This window comes from Myodes glareolus, chromosome 21 (assembly GCF_982192425.1).
Source record: "Myodes glareolus chromosome 21, mMyoGla1.1, whole genome shotgun sequence".
Classification (NCBI taxonomy): domain Eukaryota; kingdom Metazoa; phylum Chordata; class Mammalia; order Rodentia; family Cricetidae; genus Myodes; species Myodes glareolus.
In genome coordinates this window covers 64,977,834-65,000,873 of record NC_142046.1, presented here as the reverse complement: position 1 = coordinate 65,000,873, position 23,040 = coordinate 64,977,834, and the positions used below count along the sequence as shown (strand labels likewise).

Here is a 23,040-nt window from a genome sequence, read left to right as displayed (position 1 = left end):
TGGCTCCCTTAATGAAGATATTTACTTCCCTGCTCCCATATTCACCCTTCCTCCATCCCACCCATCCCATTCCCCCAATCTCTCCCGAATCCTACCCTTCTCCCTTCTCTCTATCCATCTCCCCTTACATCCACCCCCCATACCCCCATGCACCCAAGTTTTGCCTGGAAGTTCCTTGGGCAGCAGAGTAGAGAGTGCCTAAACTGGCCTTGTCCCATACCCACACTGATGAATATCTTGCATATCACCATAGAACCTTCATCTAGCCATGGATGGAGATAGAGACAGAGACCCACATTGGAGCACTGGACTTAGCTCCCAAGGTCCAAATGAGGAGCAGAAGGAGGGAGAACATGAGCAAGGAAGTCTGGACCACGAGGGGTGCGTTCACCCACTGAAACAGTGGGACAGATCTAATGGGAGATCACCAAGGCCAGCTGGAGTGGGAGTGATGGAGCATGTGATCAAAATGAACACTCTGAATGTGGCTGTCAATGAGTGCTGACTGAGAAGCCAAGGACAATGGCACTGAGTTTTGATTCTACTGCATGGACTGACTTTGTGGGAGCCTGATTTGTTTGGATGCTTACCTTTATAGCCTGAATGGAGAGGGGATGACCTTGGACTTCCCATGGGGCAGGGAACCCTGACTGCTCTTAGGACTAGAGAGGGAGGAGGAGGTGGAGAGGGGGAGGGAAAAGGGAGGCAGGGAGGAGGTGGAAATTTTTAATAAATAAATAAAAAATCTGTACTCCACAAAATTGGAAAATTTTTAAAAATTGAAAAATTTAAAGGAAATGAACAATTTTCTCGATAAATATCACTTACCAAATTTAAATCAAGACTAAATAGGCAAAGTAAATTTACAAATAACCACAAAGAAAACAGAAACCATCAACAAAAATCTCCCAACCAAAATTATTTTTATTTACTTTATGTCAGTTGATTGTTGAGTAAGGAATCAAAGCAATCATTTTGTGGTGTTCTTTATATTAGAAAAAAGTCACCATTGTAAAAAAATCAGTAAAATCATTTATCCTTTTTAAAATTTTCTATAGGTTGCAGCATGTCATACTTCACGGGGTATGATTTTACCTTTTTTTTTCTTTAGGACAAATTGGTTAGAAACTAAATTTCATATAAACTAAGACAATGTCTTTATATGGAATCTTGAATAGTAGGTAAAAATACTTTTTCTAATTTCAAAATGGAAGATTTACTTTAAAAATATAACTAGAAGGTGCAAACTACAATAGGAAATAGTAAAAAAGGAGGAACTAGGGGTATATGCTGTTACACAAGAAGTAAATCTGAGATACTAGCATCATCCTACAAGGATACTATACACATCTTCCTAAACCAAAATTTTCTGGCAGAAATTTCCCTTGATCACCTCTTTCGTGGCATTGATGACGTCTTTGTTCCTTAGGCTATAGATAAGAGGTTTAGCAGTGGGTTCAAAAGGGTATAAAAAACTGCTATTATTTTAGACTCCTCCACGGACTTCTCTCATGGGGGCTTTAAATACATACAGAAAAGGGTTCCATAAAATACCGTGACTGTAGTCAGGTGGGAACTACATGTGGAAAAGGCTTTTTGCCTTCCTTCAGCAGAACGGATCCTCAAGATGGCTTCAAAAATGTAAAAGTAAGACAGAAGAATGATACTGAGAGAACTTGAAAGAATAAAGTCAGCAACCACAAACATGGCCATCTTTTTGACATGGGTGTCAGAGCAAGCCAGCAGGATGAGAGGAGGGTCTGCGCAGTAGAAGTGGTTGATTACAAGGGAGAATTACAAAGGGTAGAAACCTTTGCCTAAGCATCCTTTAACTACCTACTGTAATCGCATTCATATCTAAGTTCCATCAATAAATGCAGTAGATCCATCAGCATGTTATAGAGTGATTTATTCTTTTAGAATCCCATCAGATGGTATTTTAGGATAGTGTGGGCCAATAGCTTAAAGCAAATCCTCTGCTACCTTTTCATGCTGATTCTACTTATGTTCAGATAAATGAAACAATGCTCTAGATACAACATTTGAAAAACTATACTTGAAATTTAGTGCTTAGCAGGTTTAGTTATTACATTTCTAGATCAGAGATTAAAAAGGGAGTTTCTATTACAGAGTAAATTTATTTTATTTTTACAATCGACAAAATGAGCACATTTATATAGCTAGCAAAATTTAAAAACAGCCAATGAAAAATAGTTCATTCCATCAAGTGAACTAGCTCCAAGTTTCTCATCTTTTCTTTTATCTGTAATTGTTCTCTCATACATAATTGTCATCTTCCTTCCCTAAACCCAGTTTTGACATTACACATTTTTTTGTTCAGTAAGGAATCCCTACCAGTATCTAGAATCTATGAGAAATTACAGATTGCTGTACACATATTAATAATTCATAAAGTGTTTCCTTCCTATATCCACAATACCTATTTGCAAGGACAAAAGCTGGATCAGTACTAGGAGGGAAAATAAATAAGCACCAATCCAATAATAAAGTACTATAAATTTTCCTATTTCACATCCAATTATAAAATTTTATGTTTTAAAAGTGCATTAATAATGTAAATTGATAGCCAATAGCAGACTGAAGTTCAATTACTCAGCAACTAATATGAAGCAAATGAGAGAAAAGTACATAGTGTACAATTATGTACATAAAATGAAGACATGACAATAAAATCCACAAAGTTACATTAAAAGACAAAACTGTTACACTACTAAAGAAAACATGTACACTAATGAGACATTTTCTGTTGAGTTTCAAACAATGGAAACTTTATCTCCAGATTCAAAGTTCCTTAACCATGTGCCGCATGTAGTTTGTTATCACTTAGTCCTGGCTTGCAAAGCGCATGTCAACCTAGACTTCAGAAGGCGCTAACTGAAGAGATTTCCCAGAGCTTCCTTCACATCTTTAGTCCTCAGACTGTAGACCATGGAGGTCAACATGGAAAATAAAATAGTAGACAACGTAGACACCATTGTGTCCCTCCTCAGGGGATGACTGGAACTTGGGCGAGAGTGGATGTAGAGAATGGAGCCATAGTACAAGTTCACAGAGATGAGGCGCTAGAAGTATGTGGAGAAAGCCTTGAGGTGGGCCTGACTGAAGGGGATCCTTAGAATGGCACCAATAATGAAGAGACAGAAGACCAAGATGAGCAGAGTAGGAGTAACGGCATTGGAGTCCAGCAGAAGCACATCATAGACTGGTAACTCCCTGACATCACACCCCATCTTCACCAGAATTGAGACATCACAGGAAAAAAGTCATCATTGACGCTGTCTCCAAAAAAATCTAAAGCAATGTGTTGTTGGTTAATAGTTCATTGGTAAGTCCTCATGTATAGGAGTGCACAACCAAACAGAAGCACAACCTCCTTGACAAGACCTGTGCATCAAGCAGGTGCTTGTATGTGGCTACAGAGATCATAAACTATGTCACCTAGAAGGTAGTACTCACTATAGGCCACTCTGGAAGAGAAGAACTGAGACAAACATCCAGCAATGGATTTGCTTCTGTCTTCAGAGATGCAGGTCACTGGGATCTTTGGAGTATGGAGGATTAGGATCCAAGAGGCTTACCACGCTGTGTTGTGCACAGCAAGTGTGACTTGGATTCAGCTTTCGAATTCTGGAGGATAAATGTGGCCTGGAGTTTTGGGAGCTCTCCAGACTAAATAGGTTCAAATTTGATCCTGATCCCAAGACCTAGGAATTTTGAGTAAGAACATTTATGTTCTGATTTATGATGTAAAATCACTTTGGAGATCATGAGGAAGCACATGTCAGAACCAAAACAAGGTGGTAGAGATAGCTAAATGATGAGGTGTTGGTTCTTCTCTCTCCAGTTGCAAAGAGGTCAAAAGTGTTCTCACTCTCCAAAATAAAACTGTTCCTCCTCCTTGGTGTGAGTCATGTAATCACATACAAAATATCATCCTCATTGCTCTTCCTAGAGTCTCTCAATTGATTTTCCCACATTCAGACACATTAGTGATTCTAACATATTCTATTGTCCTTGTTTTCTGAGACTTGGTTCCTCTCAGTAAAATCAATCCTTTGCACACTGATAAATAACAGAAAATGATACACACCTTAAATACACTGATTGGTAAAATATTACAAAGCTAAAGAATATTGAAACATTATTTTCTATTTGTGTTTTAATACCCATTCTCCAACATCTGACAGTTCATCCAGCCCTCTCAGTCTCTAGTAATTGTTGATGCACATTTAAATTGTTTTTTTAAAAAAATATTGTCTTTATTTTAAAATGCTATCTATAAAAAGAGCATATATTACATATTAGAGGTATGATGTGGAATTTCCCTCTGTGTGCTGTGAATATGTTTTATTACCATTAGTTAATAAATAAGCTACTTTGATCTATGGCAGAGCAAAATATAGTTAGGCAGAAAAACTAAACTGAATACAGGGAGAAAGAAGGCAGAGTCAGGCAGATGTCAGCAGTGACCAAGGAAGCAAGATATGAGGAAACAAACCATGAGTCTCATGGTAAAATATAAAATAATAGAAATGGGTTAACTTAAGATGTAAGAGTTAGTTAATAAGAAGCCTGAGCTACTAGGCCAAAGAGTATGTAAGTAATAGTAAGCCTTAGAATGGCTATTTATAATCAGCTTCAGGAACAGGCAGGTGGAGAAAAGCCAGTCTGAGGGCCAGTGGGATGGAGAACACTTCAAGCAACAGAAGTAAGGGTTTTATTTTTAGACACTTCAATTTGACTCAGTCTTCAATATTATTTTCCAAAAACAGTAATTCTGCTACCTTCTGTAGATCTTTTGTATATTGAGGTGACTCTGGTTAATAATATTTTATATACAAGAAATTGTCTAAGAGCATAGGTCTCATGTGCTGTCATCACAAAGGACAAATATGTTAATTAGATTGATGGAACATTTTCACAATTTACACTTATGCCAAAATATTCTATTGTATGTAGATTTTTGTGTGAGCACACTGGGGAATGAATCTGGCCTGCACATGTGTTCTTATGATGTGCTATCTCAATCTCCATCTATGTAACTTTTATTTATGATCTAGAGCCTAATAAATCTAGTAATAAAAATTTGTTAACATTTCCCTCAGAGACCTTATCTCCTGGGATTCTGATTCCTTGAGGGAGTTGACACCAATTATTCCCAGTCTTTAGAGAACACTTTTCTACATCCTGTACAAAATTAAATCAGCAAACGTCTTATTAAAGTTCAGCTTCAGGATGCTATGATATGAATTTATACTTCTGGGTAACCAGGAAAGACAACAGGTGTAATTTCCAAGGTAAGTTGATCTCATATAAACAACTATAAATCTGATACTTCACTATTACATTAGGAGATGGTTATGTGGCAAAATTTCTTCTGAAATGTGAATTAATTGATATATAAATACCTTCAGGGGCCAGGTAACTAAAATGAAGTCAGAGACCTGGGGAAAATATCATTTGTAAGGTAACCGTGTGTGGTGATATTTTGTTTGTGATCTAACAAATAATGTTTGCCTGAAGATCAGAGTGTGGAGCTAGACACAGTTAGCCATAGAGATCAGGTGGTGGTGGCACAGACCTTTAATACCAGCACTTGGGAGGTATTTCTCTGTGACTTCAAGGCCACCCTGGGCTATGTGAGACAGAAACAGTCTAAAAGAGAAACAGATCTCTTACCTTTGATCCTAGCACTTGGGATCACACATCTGTAATTCCAACATGAGGGAGGGGGAGACAGGAATGCAATAGTTGGGTGGAGAGAGAAATATAAAGCAGGAAGAGACAGGAACTCAGTTTTCAGTCTGAGGTTTTGTTGGGACAGAATCACCCCCTTTGACCTGAGGTAAGAACTAGTGGCTAACTGCTCTGCTTCTCTTTCATGCAAGCTTTATTTGTTACAGCAGAAAGAAAATACCACCACACCATAAAAAATAAATAGGTATTAGTTGGTTATCCCACCTATGTCTTTTGCTTCAAATGCTTGAATACACATGATAATGTGATTTTTGTCGAAGCAGGGGTATGGGAGTTGGCATACAGATAGTGCAATACAAAAAAATGTTTATTAGGTAATTTATTCAACCATTCAGTGTTTCTTTAATCATACTTATATAAAAACACACATCTGAATCAGCTTATTTAAATGCTCATTTAGCTGAGTGTCTAAAGTGAGCCTGGAAAGTATAAAGTCTAATAAACTTTTATACAACCAGAATATCATTTCATGAAGCATTTCAAGTTGAACACAGAGTTTAAAGTATAATAATTATCATATAAAATTGTATGCATTTTAACATCTTTGTTTAACAGGGGCAATTATCTGGAACATAGTTCTGTGCGTTCTCATTTGCCTCAGTCTTTTCCTGTAACTTTAACAGTGGCACACAAAATCCTTTATTTCTGACCTCTTGATTTAATAATGAAAGATATAAGTAACCATAAGTGAGTTTTGAAACCTAGAAAGTATAAAATGTTGAAGCATTTTTAATACTAAGAGTTTTTCTGACCAACCTTAGACAAACTCATCCCGGTGTTTTCTCACCTGCCATTGACTTTGAAACTGGAAAGTATTGATGGCTTGTCTTATTTACAGCTTTCAGTACATCCCACTTTTCCTGCCAGAAAGAACACCAAATACATGCTGATATTTTCAGGCAGTACACAATGAGGTCATAGAACATCCTGAGGTTGTTTTTTTAAATTTTTGTAATAGCGATGATAGTTAACTGCATGCCTCTCTTTCCGAGTTTTATTGCCCTGTTCTATCTTCTCCTGCTTCTCTAAGTGATGTTATTCTTGCTAAATAAGTGCTTAAGTTAGAAAAACACACAGGTGTTTAGAAAGCAAAGGGGATGTAGTTATGTCCTTGGTAATCTTTCCCTAACAAAAAGCTGGTTCCTGGAGAAAATCAACAAGATTGACAAACCCCTATCCAAACTAATCAAACAGCAGAGAGAGAACATGCAAATTAACAAGATCAGAAATGAAAAGGGGGACATAACCACAGACACAGAGGAAATTTAGAGAATCATCAGATCTTACCACAAAAGTCTGTATGCCACAAAATTGGAAAATGTGAAAGAAATGGACATTTTTTTAGATAAGTACCATATACCAAAATTAAATCAAGACCAGGTGAACAATTTAAATGGACCTGTAAGTCGCGAGGAATTAGAAGCTGTCATCAGAAACCTACCTAACAAAAAAAAGCCCAGGACCAGATGGTTTCAATGCAGAATTCTACCAGAACTTCCAAGAAGAGCTAATACCTATACTCCTTAGTGTGTTTCACAAAATAGAAACACAAGAATCATTGCCGAACTCCTTTTATGAAGCTACAGTTACCCTGATACCAAAACCACACAAAAACACAACCAAGAAAAAGAATTACAGACCAGTCTCACTCATGAACATCGTTGCAAAACTTCTCAATAAAATACTGGCAAACAGAATCCAAGAACACGTCCAAAAAATTATCCATTATGATCAAGTAGTCTTCATCTCAGAGAGGCAGGGCTGGTTCAACATACAAAAATCTATCAATGTAATCCATCATATAAATAAACTGAAAGAAAAAAACCACATGATCATTTCATTGGATGCTGGAAAAACATTTGACAAAATTCAACACCCCCTTATGATAAAGGTCTTGGAGAGATTAGGGATACAAGGTTCATTCCTAAATATAATAAAAGCATTATACAGCAAGCCGACAGCTAACATCAAATTAAATAGAAAAAAACTCAAAGCCATTCCACTAAAATCAGGAACAAGACAAGGCTGTCCACTCTCTCAATACCTCTTCCATATAGTGCTTAAAGTTCTAGCAATAGCAATAAGACAGTATAAGGAGATCAAGGGGATTCGAATTGGAAAGGAAGAAGTCAAACTTTTGTTATTTGCAGATGATATGAAAGTGTACATATGCGACCCCAAAAACTCTACCAAAGAATTCCTACAGCTGATAAACACCTTTCGTAATGTGCAGGGTACAAGCTCAACTCCCTAATTTTATCAAACCTGACTTCTTTCAAATCAGTGAAATGCTTTAAATATCAACTCATGTTGTTACCTGTATCATACTTGAATGTTTCACTAATTTAGGAGAATTTTGTCTGTTTCAAATTCCTGGCTACTGTAGATGAGGCTTCTGTGAACAATTATATATGGTTTATTATGTGGATATAAATTATTTCTCTGGGATGAAGATGAAATGTCTGTTTTTATTCTTAAATCATTCACTTCTCTCTCCAAAGGTCCTGTCAACAATCAGTATTTAAGATTGAACCCTTCTTTGGGGGCCACAGAATATATGAGGAGTTAAGGCTGTGATATGAAGGATTTAGTTGGAAAATGTGTGACAGAGAGTACACCACATAGTCATGTGACTCCTATTCAAAAGGTTTGTATTCTTTTCTTAATATACCGTTCTATAACATAGACATTATAAATTATGTCTTAGACAGCATGGAGGTTTAGTTCTGTAGGATATGTGTGTAGGAATGAAGATTATACACATAACACTTGCCTGTCCTTAAGTTGGTTAAAATAATATAAATTTAGTGATTCATCCAATTACTTTTTCTCATGTGATGTTTTAAATTATCCTTGTGAAGTTAAGAGACATTGTGGCATTATCTCCAAAGTTCACATCGTAGGTATAAAATTTTCATTCCTTAAAAAAATTAAGAAATCAAAGACCCCAGTGATATTTTTTACTGGCTCAGAGGTGCCCAAGCCCTGGAGAAGGCAGCTCTAATAACTAGTAGGAAGACAAAGGGTAAAACTTTAGTTAAGAAAAAATAAACTTTAATTGTGAATTTACCACAGACAAAAGCAAAATTCTGTGTTTGTCATAATAGATTGATCCAGAAGAATGTACAGAAATCAAACTGTCGTGACAGAGTTCTTCTTCACGGGATTGACCAGCTCCTTCCAGCTCCAAATTCTCCTCTTCCTGCTATTTCTCTGTGTTTATGTTGTCACACTTCTGGGGAACCTGGGAATGGCCGTTCTCATTCGCCTGGACACTCGACTCCACATCCCCATGTACTTTTTGCTCAGTCACTTGTCCCTTGTGGATGCCTGCTCCTCTTCGGTCATCAGTCCTAAGATGTTGTCTGACATCTTTGTGGAGAGAAAAGTGATCTCCTTCCTAGGTTGTGCTGTCCAGCTTTGTTTATTCAGCCAGTTTGTAGTGACAGAATGTTTCCTCCTGGCATCCATGGCATACGATAGGTATGTTGCCATCTGTAAACCTTTGCTGTATACACTCATTATGTCCCAGAGGGTCTGTGTGCTACTAGTAATAGGGCCTTATGGTGTAGCCCTTATAAGCACCATGGTACATACAACTTTTGCCTTTCTCCTGCCCTACTGTGGTCCAAATCTCATCAATCACTTTTTCTGTGACCTTCTCCCTGTTTTTTCACTGGCATGTGCAGATACTCAGGTGAATAAACTTTTGCTTTTTGTCTTGGCTGGGATCCTGGGTGTATTCAGTGGTATCATCATCTTGGTGTCCTACATTTACATTGTCATGACTATCCTGAAAATCCACTCTGCTGATGGGAGGCGTAAAGCCTTCTCCACATGCTCTTCACACTTGACAGCTGTCTCTATCCTTTACGGTACTCTCTTCTTTATCTATGTGTGTCCGAGCACCAGCTTTTCTCAGGATATGAATAAAGTTGTGTCATTATTTTACACCACTGTTATCCCTATGTTAAACCCGTTCATCTATAGCCTGAGAAATAAGGAAGTCAAAGAAGCATTCATCAGGACATTCAAGAAGCAATTTTGCTACAACTTGCAAGATAAAATGTTATAGATATAAACATTATTAGATAACAGTTATCCTATTTCAGATTTTCCTTTCAATCACAAGAAGCTCAGATCTTTAAACTGAGATGTATGGATTATAGAATCTTCAACTTTAGCAAAGCTATTGAGGATTTGCAACGAAAAATAACAGACTTTGTTAAGCTCTGAAACAATAAAATTTAGTAAGCAATGAAATTCATACCTCAGCTTTGATTTGCAGGTAACCAAGTCCCTAAATTATCTTCTATAATAGAATAATTCATAATGTGTGGTGATTTGAGTAAGAATGACCCCCATAGACTAATGTGTTTGAATATTTGGCCCATAGGGAATAGCACTATTAGGAAATGTTAGAGTAGGTGTGTCTTTGTTGGAGGAAATACGTCACTGTGGAGGTGGGCTGTGAGATCTTATTTGCTCAAGCAAAGCCTAGTGTGGCAGTCTCATTCTGCTGCCTGTAGATAAAGACATAGAACTCTCAGTTCTTACTCCAGCACCATTTCTGACTGAATGCTGACGTGTTTCTTGCCATAACGATGATGTACTAAACCTCTGAAACTGTAAACCAACCCCAATTAAATGTTTTCCTTAGTAAAAGTCGCCATAGTTACAGTGTCTCTTCACTGAACTAAGACAAAATGCTTAATGTTGAATCTGTTCAAACAGCTATAAGGAGTTTTATCAGATAGTAAGCAAACACATCCCTTTTTACAAGTATCTTCATACTCGGAGTAGATATTTACAAAGATGCTGTATGTACAATATAGTCTCTATACACTATACTAATAGCTTTGAAGATTGTGCCAATATACATTTGCATTTGTAGACCTAAGCTAAAAAATGCTTGAACTTTTAATACAGTTGTAACTATATTTTGTTCTTCAGTACAATTGTAAATATTATTTCATTTTTGGATACATTTTAATCTGTTTATAACAATGATTTTGACTTCTATGAAGCAATAATGATTCCCCAAAACAATATTAAATGATTTTATATTTTGAAATTATAATATAATTACATCATTTCTCCCTTTCCTTTTTTCCCTCCAAAACACCCATGTCCCCACTCCTTGCTCTCTTTCAGAATCTTTAATTGCTGTTGTATACATAAATACAGCATGCTCAATCTGTATTATGTGGCTTGTTTATGCATATACATTTTCAGTACTAATTACTTGGTATTAGAAATCCAGTTGACGTGATATTCCCTGGGAAGGACTATTTCTCTCACTCTTCACAGAGAAGTCCTTAGTTTCCTATAGTTCTTTGTTATGGTAAAAGCCTTGTGAGCTTTCCCACAACCATACTGTTACTGCTTTGGAAAACTCACATTTTTGCTGTATTTGATCATGTATGTTTTTTTACTAAGAACGCCTGTTCACACTGACTAAACTTTAAACTGATTTATCATGAATAAAGGGCTTTGGAGGTTTGCATAGAGAATTATTTTAGTAAACTCAAAACTGCATTCTTTCTTGATCCTTTCAACATGCTAATAAATATTTCCATCATGTAGTAAGTTCTACAACCCAGGTCTAGCATTCTCAAGACTTTGGGAGTTAGATCAGAAAGAGAATGTCTTTTCTTTTGGTCTCTGGGAGAATATAGGAGCAATAATTCAGTTTTCAGCAATCAGAGAATGTTGTAGGAGACCACTTGTTTGTTCCCAGATGCTCAGCCCCAAAATAATCACACAGAAACCATATTACAATACTGTTTGACCAATAGCTTAAGCATATGTCTGGCTAGCTCATATCTTAAATTAATCCATCTCCTTTAATCTATGTATTGCCATGAGGCTGTGGCTTACCAAGTAAAGTTCAAGCATCTGTCTCTGGAGGGGCTACATGGCTTCTCTCTGACTCTACCTTCTTTCTCCCAGCATTCAGTTTAGTTTTCTCCTCCTAGCTCTATTCTGCCTATGCAGGCTCAAGACAATCCTTTATTAACAAATGATATTCACAGCATACAGAGGGGAATCCCACATCAAAAGAACACAAATGGATAAAAACAAAAATAAACTGCCCCAGGTGTTCTCTAGTTCTCTTCCTTAGCTCCAAGTTGTTTGCTTGTTTTTGAGATTGTATTTTAATAACATTTTCCATTTCTTTTCTTTTCCCTCTAATCCTCCAGTATATCCTTCCAAACTCTCCTTCAAATTCATGGACTCTGATCATCAATTGTTATTAAATGCACATATGTATTTGTACATACATATATATTCCCAAATGCAACCTGTTGAGACCATATAATGTGACTTGTGTGTATGTTTTAGGGGCTAACCCTGTGGTATGAGACATACAAATAGTTTGTTATTTCCTGGGGAAGGCCACCTCTCCTTCTTTCTGCTTTTCTCAGTTGCCTATAGTTATTTGTGAAGGGCATATATATCCAAATTAACAAAATTGGAAAGAAAAGGGGGGATATAGCAACAGACACGGAGGAAATCTGTAGAATCATCAGGTCATACTTCAAAAACCTTTACTCCACAATACTGTAAAAAGGACAGTTTTCTAGATAGGTACCATATACCTATCCATCAAGAACAGATAAACAATTTAAATAGACCTATAAACCCTAAGGAAATAGAAACAGTAATTAAAAGTCTCTCAACCTAAAGAAAACCCAGGACCAGATAGCTTCAGAGAAGAATTCTACCAGAATTTCAAAGAAAAGCTAATTCCAATACTCCTCAAATTGTTCCACACAATAAAAACAAAAAAAAAATATTCTTCTATTGAGGGGTACCTAGGTTGTTTCCAGGTTCTGGCTATTACAAATAGTGCTGCTATGAACATAGTTGAACAAATACTTTTGTAGTATGATAGGGCATCTCTTGGGTATAATCCCAAGAGTGGAATTGTTGGGTCCTGAGGGAGGTTGACTCCCAGTTTCCTGAGAAAGCACCACACTGATTTCCACAGTGGCTGCACAAGTTTGCATTTCCACCAACAATGGATGAGTGTTCCCCTCACTCCACATCCTCTCCAGCATAGGCTATCATTGGTGTTTTTGAGGTGCCCCTCAATAGAAGAATGGTTAAAGAAGGTGTGGAACATATACACATTAGAGTTTTACTCAGCAGTAAAAAACAATGACATCTTGAATTTTGCATGCAAATGGATGGAAATAGAAAACGCTTTACTGAGTGAGGTAACCCAGACACAAAAAGAGGAATATGGTATGTACTCACTCATAAGTGGATTCTAGCCATAATTAAAGGTCTTTGAGACTATAATGCATGATCCTAGAGAAGCTAAATAAGAAGGTGAACCTGAAGAAAATCATATAGTTATCCTCCTGGATATTGAAAGTAGACAAGATTGTCAGGCAACCTTGGGTGCAGGGGGGTGGTGGAAGGAAGGGGAGATGGTTAGAGAGAAGAGAGTAGAGGAGGATTGAGGAAAGCTTGGGGGAGTTCCCAGGTCCAAGGAGAGATCCCCAGATTGTTCCCTGGACAGCAGAGGAGAGGGTGCCTGAACTGGCCTTGGCCCATAACCATACTGATGAATATTTTGTATATCACCTTAGAACCTTCATCTGGCGATGGATGGAGATAGAGACAGAGACCCACATTGGAGCACTGGACTGAGCCCCCAAGGTCCAAATGAGGAACAGAAGGAGGGAGAACATGAACAAGAAAGTCAGGACCGTGAGAGATGCGTTCACCCACTGATACAAGGGGACGGATCTTCATATGAAAATTAATGAACCAGTTGTTCAGGCTCATGGGACTTTTTGTTTCCAAAGTTTAAGCTGTTACTGGTCTTTCTCCCCACATTTCATCACCTTTTTATAATTCAGCCTGTAATACACTCACTTCTTTAAGGATCTCCTTTCTGGATATCCTTTTGCGACCTCAAAGTCAATGACCATATTTGAGTAAGGAAGGAAGATTCTTCAGCCTACATGGTGATAACCTTCCTGCAAACCATAGCTTCATAAGTTCTCAGTGAAGAGGACGAACTGCCTGTGCTGATGGCCCTGGCCATGAAGAGAGAATTCCTGGGTGAGTGTTCACCCACTCACTGCACAGAATAAAGAACCACCTCTGGAGCTACCAATAACTGAGAGTCAGGTCCCTGAAGAACTTGGCCTCAGGACAAGGGACAAAATTAATACTGTCTCAGCAGCATCATGGTCAAGTGTTAATTTCTAACAGTATTTCATTATTAATGAAACACACACACTTTTCTTTCTTTTTCTTTCTTTCTTCCTTTTTTTAATTCTTTCTTTCCTTCTCTTTTCTCTATGATCTTTTTATGTCTTCCCCTCTTTCCCTTTACTCATCCTTAATAGTCTCCTCTCTTCTATCATACCCTTTCTTTCCCCAAAGATTCAATGAACTCATAGAAGAACCCTATCTTCTATCAGCAGAGACTAATGCAAAAAACAGTCATTTGCTTAGCCTGAAGTAATTTTCTGTCTTCATTCTGAAGCCAGACGATTTAGGCAAAAATACTGAAGCCACAGTTTATACACTGTCACTTTCAATAGGATTCTATTCTTTCTCCAGTGGTTTGTTGTTTACTTAGGTGCTGGGATATTTACTGAGGGCATAAATTCACAGATTCCAACACAGACTAACACAACACTCTCTGATGTATTCATTTTCATAAGGTCATCTAGAAAAATCTAAATGGGCGTACGGAGCCTAAACTGATCATCTTCTGTTACCAGGCAAGACCTGAAGTAAGGGATTTGGACACCAACCCAACAAAAGTGTCAATCTACGGTTTGTCCTGCCTGCAAGATGTTCAGGGACTGAGTCTACCTAGAAGACTCTTCATCAAAGAGACCAGAGAGACTTTGCCCAGAAACTGATGGGAGCAGATGGCAAAGCTCTGGGAGTCCTTCAGCGGATGGCAAGGACAGATGTGAGGAATCAGAGGGATCAGGGGATACAATAAAGATGCAGCCCACAGAATCAACTGACTGGGAATAACAGACTTGCAGAAGTCACTGAGTCTGGTCCTCACCATGTGTTATGGCTGAGTGACCTGGTGTTCTTGTGGGATTCCTAAAGTGAGAGGGGGGCTGTCTCTGACTCTTTTGCCCACTTGTATGACCCTTATCCTACTGGGTTGTCTCATGCAGCCTTGATGTGATGATATGTGCCTCGTCGTAGTTCAGCTTCTAATGATGGATGTCCCTGGAGAGACCTCTTTTCTGAGGGGAGGCAGAGGGGGTGGATCTGGAGGAGAAGGGAGGTGGAGGAAAGACTTGAGGGAGGGGAGGGAGGAAAAAACTGCAGCCATGATGTAATATATGAAAGAAGAATTTTTTAAAAAAATATTGGACAGCACTTAAGAAATAACACCAAAGATTGTCCTCTGACACCTACTTCACGTATACAACTCTAAACCCTCACCACACAGAAAAACAGGAAAAGACTGTTGATGAGCAAGAAATATTTCTCAAATCCCTCTATGCAAAATTACTTTGACACTAAAAGCATGCAAAAAAATCCCAGAAAAAGGCAGGTGAAAAATAGCATTCTTCACAACAATAAATGCAAAAAAATCCTTACAAAGCCACAGCAAATTGAATGCAAATAAACCAGATGACACATATTACAAAAGAGTATCTTTACAAAGACATTGGGAAGTGTAATTATTCATATTCTCTGAGGTTTTCAACAAAACTATGTCTGTGGATACAGAAAATGAATTTCAAAAAGTCACCAATATTCATTTTTATGTCTGATAATTTTCTCCATCCTTTTCTTTCATCTTTCTGGTGAAGTATATTCCTACATATTTTAATTTGTTATATATGAGAACTACCTGGGAAACTACCAGAGTGTCTCTTTTAGTTATATAGTTTCAGTGTGTAGAACAATTGTTGGCCAGTTCTCTCTTTTCCAACTTTGTTGTATTACAGGTTCTCGCACTTTCTAATGGGGTACTGGGGGCTTTATTTTTTTCTTCTTCTTCTTATTATTATTATTTGGTTTTTCGAGACAGGGTTTCTCTGTAGCTTTAGAGGCTGTCCTAGAACTAGTTCTTGTAGACCAGACTGGCCTTGAACACACAGAGATCCACCTACCTCTGCCTCCCGAGTGCTGGGACTAAAGGCATGCGCCACCACTGCCCAGCTTTATTTTATTTTTTTAGACTTATTTTTGTTTTTTATTCTAAATTTTAATTCTGTGTGCTGATTTCTAATTCAATTCTGCACATTTTGTAACTTTTATTGATTCTTAGTGAATTTTATATCGCATGTTCCAATTCTCTTTTCCCCTGGCATCAGCCCTCTGCCCTTGCAATATCCCCCGCTAAAACAAAATCAAATTTAAAATAAATACCAAAAAACAATACAAAACAAATAAACAAATCAAAATATAAAAAAGAGAAGAATCTCAACATGTAAGCTGAAGTATGGTGCATTGATTCACACAGTTTACCCTTTAATCCATTCACCTTTAGTTGGATGGATCTAAAAAACATCATACTGAGTGAGGTAACTCAGACCCAGAAAGACAAATATCATATGTACTCACTCGTAAGTGGCTTTTGGACATAAAGCAAAGAAGACCACCTACTTGCTTGTGTTCTTTGCAACAGGTTCTTCCATGCCACCAATAACGGGCTCTAACTGCAACCCCTCTTGGACATGCTGTGGTTATTCTGTCCTGGAGATCCTGCTGCTTTGGGCCTGTAGATTCATCCCCTTCACATAGTCCTACAGTTCATAGAAAAGGTGGATGTTGGGGTGGGTCGACTCATACCCTGGTTCTGGGCAACAGAAGAGCCCTCAGTGCTAACAGGAGCCATGGACATCATCTCTGATCTGTCTTTGTCTGCCTTTGGATTTTGTTTTGTTTTATTCTTTGACAGGTTCGTATATGTAATAAATTTTGTCACTTCTCACATACATACATACACACACACACACACACACACATCACACCATTGCCTCTCTATTCCCCCTGCTTCTCCCACCAAAACCTGTTCCAGCTGCTGGGAAAAGTGTGCTACTTTCTTCAGGAATATAGCTGTTCCTCCCTACTCTAGTAAACAACCTCTCACTCATGATTATATGAATAATCATAATTAAATTAATGGGTAGAATAAACATAAAAGAAATAGGAGAACTTGTTTGACTTCTATATATAAGACTGTGTCATGAGAAGATGGAGTAATTTCCCTTCCTGTCTTTTAATATCAGTTAATTCCTAATTTTATTGGCTATGGCTCCCTTTGCTTTAAGAAGAAAAAGTCATCTTTGTTTATTTGCTCATGTTGCAGAGAGAGTTTTCAAGTTTTCACCATGAGATGTGATGTTCACTATAGGCTTGCACAAGACTGGGGATCTGAGTTCAGCTCCCAGAACCAAAAAAGTGTGGATGAAAAGAACCAGCTCCACAAAACACACACACACACACACACACACACACACACACACACACACACACCATACTCACATGGTAATAATAAAATTTTTAATAAAGATAACATAACATCATAAGGTGCTGCCAAGGGAGAAAATTAATCAATAGTCCTAATAGCTGAAAAGAAAGATAAACACATCCAGGAGAACATAGCATAAACACACTGAAATCATCAATAAGAAAATGGTGGTTCTGTATACATCCCCATGAAACCAATATATATGTGTGTGTGTGTGTGTGTGTGTGTGTGTGTGTGTGTGTGTGTGAGAAGCATCAAGGATATCACAAGAAAACTCATAGAAATAATTAACCTGGGCTTATAGGCGCTTAGAGACTCTGGACCAGACAGTCAGGGAGCCTGCATGGGACTGACCTAGGCCCTCTACAGATGTGTGACAGTTGTATAGCTTGATCTACTTGAAGGACTCCTAGTGGTGGAAGCAGGGTCTATTCCTAATGCTTGGCTGGCTCCCAGGAACATATTCCTCATACTGGATTGCTTTGCCCAGCCTTAGCACAGGGAGAGGAGTTTGCACCTACCTCAAATTGATAAACCATGCTTTGTTAATGCCATGAGAAGCCTGCTTCGTTCTGAATGGAGGTGAAGGAGGAGTGGATTGGGGGTTGGAGTAGGAGGAAGGTGCTGAGAGGGAATGAAAGAGAGAAGGGAGGGTGAACTGGGGTATGGATATAAAATAAATTAATAAATTTAATTAATAATAAAAAAGCAAAAAGTATTGACACAGTAAACATTATATAGATATTTACCTTTTATCTCCTAGTGTGTGTTATTTATATTATTATATAAGTATGTTATTATATAATTTTATGTTATATAAATATAAATCTTATATCTATGTTCTCAGGTCACCTTCATATAATTTTGCAACATAGATCATGCCAGAGAGACTAAGACAAGGAGTAAAATTTATTGAAAATAACCTATTAATTGGAAGAACCTGTTTCTTCTATGTTTCTTTAACTATAAATCCAGCACTGACATCTATGGCATAGTATAAAGTTTGGCCTAACCCATCTGCGGGAAACTGTTTCCTTTGCACTATTCTTCTGAATGCATCTTTCACTTCCTTGTTCCTCAAGCTGTAGATGAGGGGGTTCAGCATGGGGATCACTGCTGCGAGAGCGCCTTCCACTCCTTCAGCCAATAGCTGCTGAAATACCAGCCCACTGGGGCGTGGTATATTTCTCTTTAAAAAAAGAGTGGCAAGCCTCGGCTCGGTCTCTTGGTTCCGGCGCTTGATTCCGGCTCCTGCTCCTGGCTCCTGCTCCAGCGACTAGGCTCCCTTCCTGACGGTTGATGGTGTATGTAAGTTTTACCCCCCAAAATAAATACCCCTTTAAAACATAACTGGTGTGTGATTGATTCACCATTAGATCACCACAGTACAAAACAGAGAAATCACTTTATTGGTATCCAGTAAAGAATTGGTACTAGGTCTAACATAGATGAAGAAGAGCATTTCATACAGGATGGAGACAGCTGCCCAGTGAAAGGAACAAGTGGAGAAGGCTTTCATTCTTCCGTCAGTGGTCTGGATCTTCAAGATGGCTGTCAAGATGCAGTTTTAGGAGATGGTGATAATCAGACCACTGAGCACATCTGTTGTCCCATCGAAGACAAAAAGTACTACCTTGTTGATCCAGGAGTCAGCACACGCTAGGGAAAGCATTGAGGATCTATCACAGAAGTGGTTAATGGCATTTGGACCACAGAATGGTAAACAAAAAGTCAAGGTTGTATGAGTTGTGATGTTTATAGCAGCTAGGACATAAGGTCCTGTGACATGCTCCAAACACCCTCTTGGACATGATGAGTGTATACAGCAAGGGCTTACAGATGGCTGTGTGCCGATCATATGCCATGGAAGCAAGGAGGAAACACTCAGTTCCCACAAAAAGACCAATAAACCATAGCTGTGCAGCACAACCCACAAAGGAGATGGCTCTTTTCTCTGCAAAGATGTCGCACAGCATCTTTGGGGCTATGGAAGAAGAAGATCACACATCTACGAAGGACAGGTGGCTGAGAAAAAAATACATAGGTGTGTGCAGCCTGGGGTCCACCCAGATGAGAGTGATCAAGCCCAGGTTACCCCCCAGGGTGACAAGATAAACAAAGAGGAAGATGATGAAGAGGACAATCTTCTGATGAAGACGATCGGTGAGGCCCAGGAAGAGAAACTCGGTCACTGAGGTCTGATTCTTTTCTTCCATTGTCAGTTGCCTTCGGTTGTGAAATAAATGTGTATTCTTTTTTTAAACTCAATCTTTTTTTAATTTTTTATTTATTAAAAATATCCACCTCTTCCCCGCCTTCCTTTTCCCTCCCCTCCCCACTTCCCCCTCCTCACCTTCCCCTCCCTCTCTAGCCTAAGAGCAGTCAGGGTTCCCTGCTCCGTGGGAAGTCCAAGGTTCTCCCCGCTCCATACAAGGTCTATAAAGGTGAGCACCCAAACAAACCAGGCTCCCACAAAGTCAGTCCATGTGGTAGAATAAAAATCCAAAGCCATTATCCTTGGCTTCTCAGTCAGCGTTCATTGCCAGCCACATTCAGAGTGTCCAGTTTGATCGCATGCTCCAACACTCCCAGTCCAGCTGGCCTTGGTAAGCTCCCATTAGATCAGTCCCACTGTCTCAGTGGGTGGACGCACCCCTTGTGATCCTGACTTCCTTGCTCATGTTCTCCCTCCTTCTGCTCCTCATTTGGACCTTGGGAGCTAAGTCCAGTGTTCCACTGTGGGTCTCTGTCTCTATCTCGATCCATCGCCAGATGAAGGTTCTATGGTATATGCAAAATGTTCATCAGTGTGGCTATGGGCCAAGGCCAGTTCAGGCACCCTCTCCTCTGCTGTCCAGGGAACAATCTGGGGACCTCTCCTTGGACCTGGGAGCCCCTCTAGAGAGAAGTCCCTATCAAACCATAAAATGACTCCCTTAACTAAGATATTTACTTCCCTGCTCCCATATCCACCCTTCCTCCATCCCATCCATCCCATTCCCCCAAGCTATCCCGAATCCTCCCCTTTTCCATTCTCTCTACCCATCTCCCCTTACTTCCACCCAACCCCCTGTGCACCCAAGTTTGCCTGACAATCTTGTCTACTTCCAATATCCAGGATGATAACTATGTGATTTTCTTCAGGTTCACTTTCTTATTTAGCTTCTCTAGGATCACGAATTATAGGCTCAAAGACCTTTAACTATGGCTAGAATCCACTTATGAGTGAGTACATACCATATTCCTCTTTTTGGGTCTGGGTTACCTCACTCAGTAAAGCATTTTCTGTTTCCATCCATTTGCATGCAAAATTCAAGATGTCATTGTTTTTTACCGCTGAGTGAAACCCTAATGTATATATGTTCCACACCTTCTTTAGCCATTCTTCTATTGAGGGGCATCTAGGTTGTTTCCAGGTTCTGGCTATTACAAATAGAGCTGCTATGAACATAGTTGAACAAATGCTTTTGTAGTATGATATAGCATCTCTTGGGTATATTCCCAAGAGTGGAATTTCTGGGTCATGACGTAGGTTGACTCCCAGTTTGCTGAGAAACCGCCACACTGATTTCCACAGTGGCTGCACAAGTTTGATTCCCACAAACAATGGATGAGTGTTTCCCTCACTCCACATCCTCTCCAGCATAGGCTATCATTGTTGATTATGAGTTTAGTTATTCTGACAGGGGTAAGACAGTATCTCAAAGTTGTTTTGATTTGCATTTCCCTGATCACTAAGGAGGTTAAGCATGAACTTAAGTGTCTTTTGGCCATTCGAAGTTCATCTGTTGTGAATTCTCTCTTTAGTTCAGTACCCCATTTTTTAATTGGGTTAATTAGAGTTTTAGTGTCTAGTTTCTTGAGTTCTTTGTATATTTTGGAGATCAGACCTTTGTCTGATGAGGGGTTGGTGAAGATCTTTTCCAAATCAGAAGTTAGCCTTTTTGTCTTAATGATAGTGTCCTTTGCTTTACAGAAGCTTCTCAGTTTCAGGAGGCCCCATTTATTCATTTTTTTCTCTTATTGTCTGGGCTACTAGGGTTCTACCTAGGAAGTGGTCTCCTGTGCCTATGTCTTGTAGACTACTGTCCACTTTCTCTTCTATCAGGTTCAATGTGGTCACATTAATATTGAGGTCTTTAATCCATTTGGACTTGAGTTTAGTGCATGGTGATAGATATGGATCTATTTTCATTCTTCTACAAGTTGACATCCAGTTAATGCCAGCACCATTTGTTAAAGATGCTTTCCTTCTTCCATTTTATACTTTTAGCTCCCTTGTCAAAAATCAAGTGTTCATAGGTTTATGGGTTAATATCTGGGTCTTCTATTCGATTCCATAGGTCGACTTCTCTGTTCTTATGCCAATATCAAGCTGTTTTCAATACTGTAGCTCTGTAATAGAGTTTGACGTCAGGGATGGTAATACCTCCAGAAGTTCCTTTATTGTATAAGATTGTTTTGGCTATCCTGGGTTTTTTGTTTTGCCATATAAAGTTGATTATTGTTCTCTCAAGGTCTGTGAAGAAGTTTGATGGGATTTTGATGGGGATTGCATTGAATCTATAGATTGCTTTTGGTAGAATTGCCATTTTTACTATGTTGATCCTCCCAATCCAAGAGCAAGGGAGATATTTCCATTTTCTGATATTCTCCTCAATTTCTTTCTTTAAAGACTTAAAGTTCTTGTCAAATAGGTCTTTCACTTCCTTGGTTAGAGTTACCCCAAGATATTTTATGCTATTTGTGGCTATCGTGAAAGGTGAAGTTTCTCTGGTTTCCCTCTCTGCTTCTTTACCCTTTGTGTATAGGAGGGCAACCGATTTTTTGGAGTTGATCTTGTACCCTGCCACATTACTAAAGGTGTTTATCAGCTGTAGGAGTTCTTTGGTAGAGTTTTTGGGGTCGCTTATGTACACTATCATATCATCTGCAAATAAAGAGAGTTTAACTTCTTCCTTTCCAATTCGAATCTCCTTGATCCCCTTATGTTGTCTTATTGCTATTGCTAGAACTTCAAGCACTATATTGAGGAGGTAATGAGAGAGTGGACAGCCTTGTGTTCCTGATTTTAGTGGAATGGCTTTGAGTTTCTCGCCAATTCAATTTGATGTTAGCTGTCGGCTTGCTGTAAACAGCTTTTATTATATTAAGTATTATCCTTATATCCTTAATCGCTCCAACACCTTTATATAAAGGGGTGTTGAATTTTGTCAAATGCTTTTTCAGCATCCAATGAACTGATCATATGGTTTTTTTCTTTCAGTTTATTTATATGATAGATTACATTGATAGATTTGCATATGTTGAACCTGCCTTGCATCTCTGGGATAAGGCCTACTTGATCATAATGGACAATTTTTCTAATGTGTTCTTGGATTCTGTTTGCCAGTATTTTGTTTAGAATTTTTGCGTCGATGTTCATGAGTGAGATTGGCCTGTAATTCTCTTTCTTGGTTGTGTCTTTGTGTGGTTTTGGTATCAGGGTAACTGTAGCTCTATAAAAAGAAGTTTGACAATGACTCTTGTGTTTCTATTTTGTGAAACACACTAAGGAGTATAGGTATTAGCTCTTCTTGGAAGTTCTGGTAGAATTCTGCATTGAAACCATCTGGTTCTGGGCTTTTTTTGGTAGGGAGATTTTTGATAACAGTTTCTAATTCTTCGCAACTAACAGGTCTATTTAGATTGTTCACCTGGTCTTGGTTTAACTTTGGTATATGGTACTTATCTAAAAAAATGTCCATTTCTTTCACATTTTCCAATATTGTGGCATACAG

At 38.6% G+C, this 23,040-nt stretch overlaps 1 protein-coding gene and 1 pseudogene across 1 annotated transcript; one reads left to right on the top strand and one right to left on the bottom strand.

The window, feature by feature from the left end:
* The first annotated feature begins 8,899 nt into the window (after positions 1 to 8,899).
* Positions 8,900 to 9,853, top strand: LOC125394955 (olfactory receptor 5G25). Its single transcript, XM_048426114.3, has one exon. It carries the CDS (start codon positions 8,900 to 8,902, stop codon positions 9,851 to 9,853), a length of 954 nt encoding a protein of 317 aa, XP_048282071.1.
* An 8,356-nt stretch (positions 9,854 to 18,209) lies between these two features.
* LOC125395086 (olfactory receptor 5G29-like) lies at positions 18,210 to 19,476 on the bottom strand (annotated as a pseudogene).
* Between the last annotated feature and the right edge of the window lie 3,564 nt (positions 19,477 to 23,040).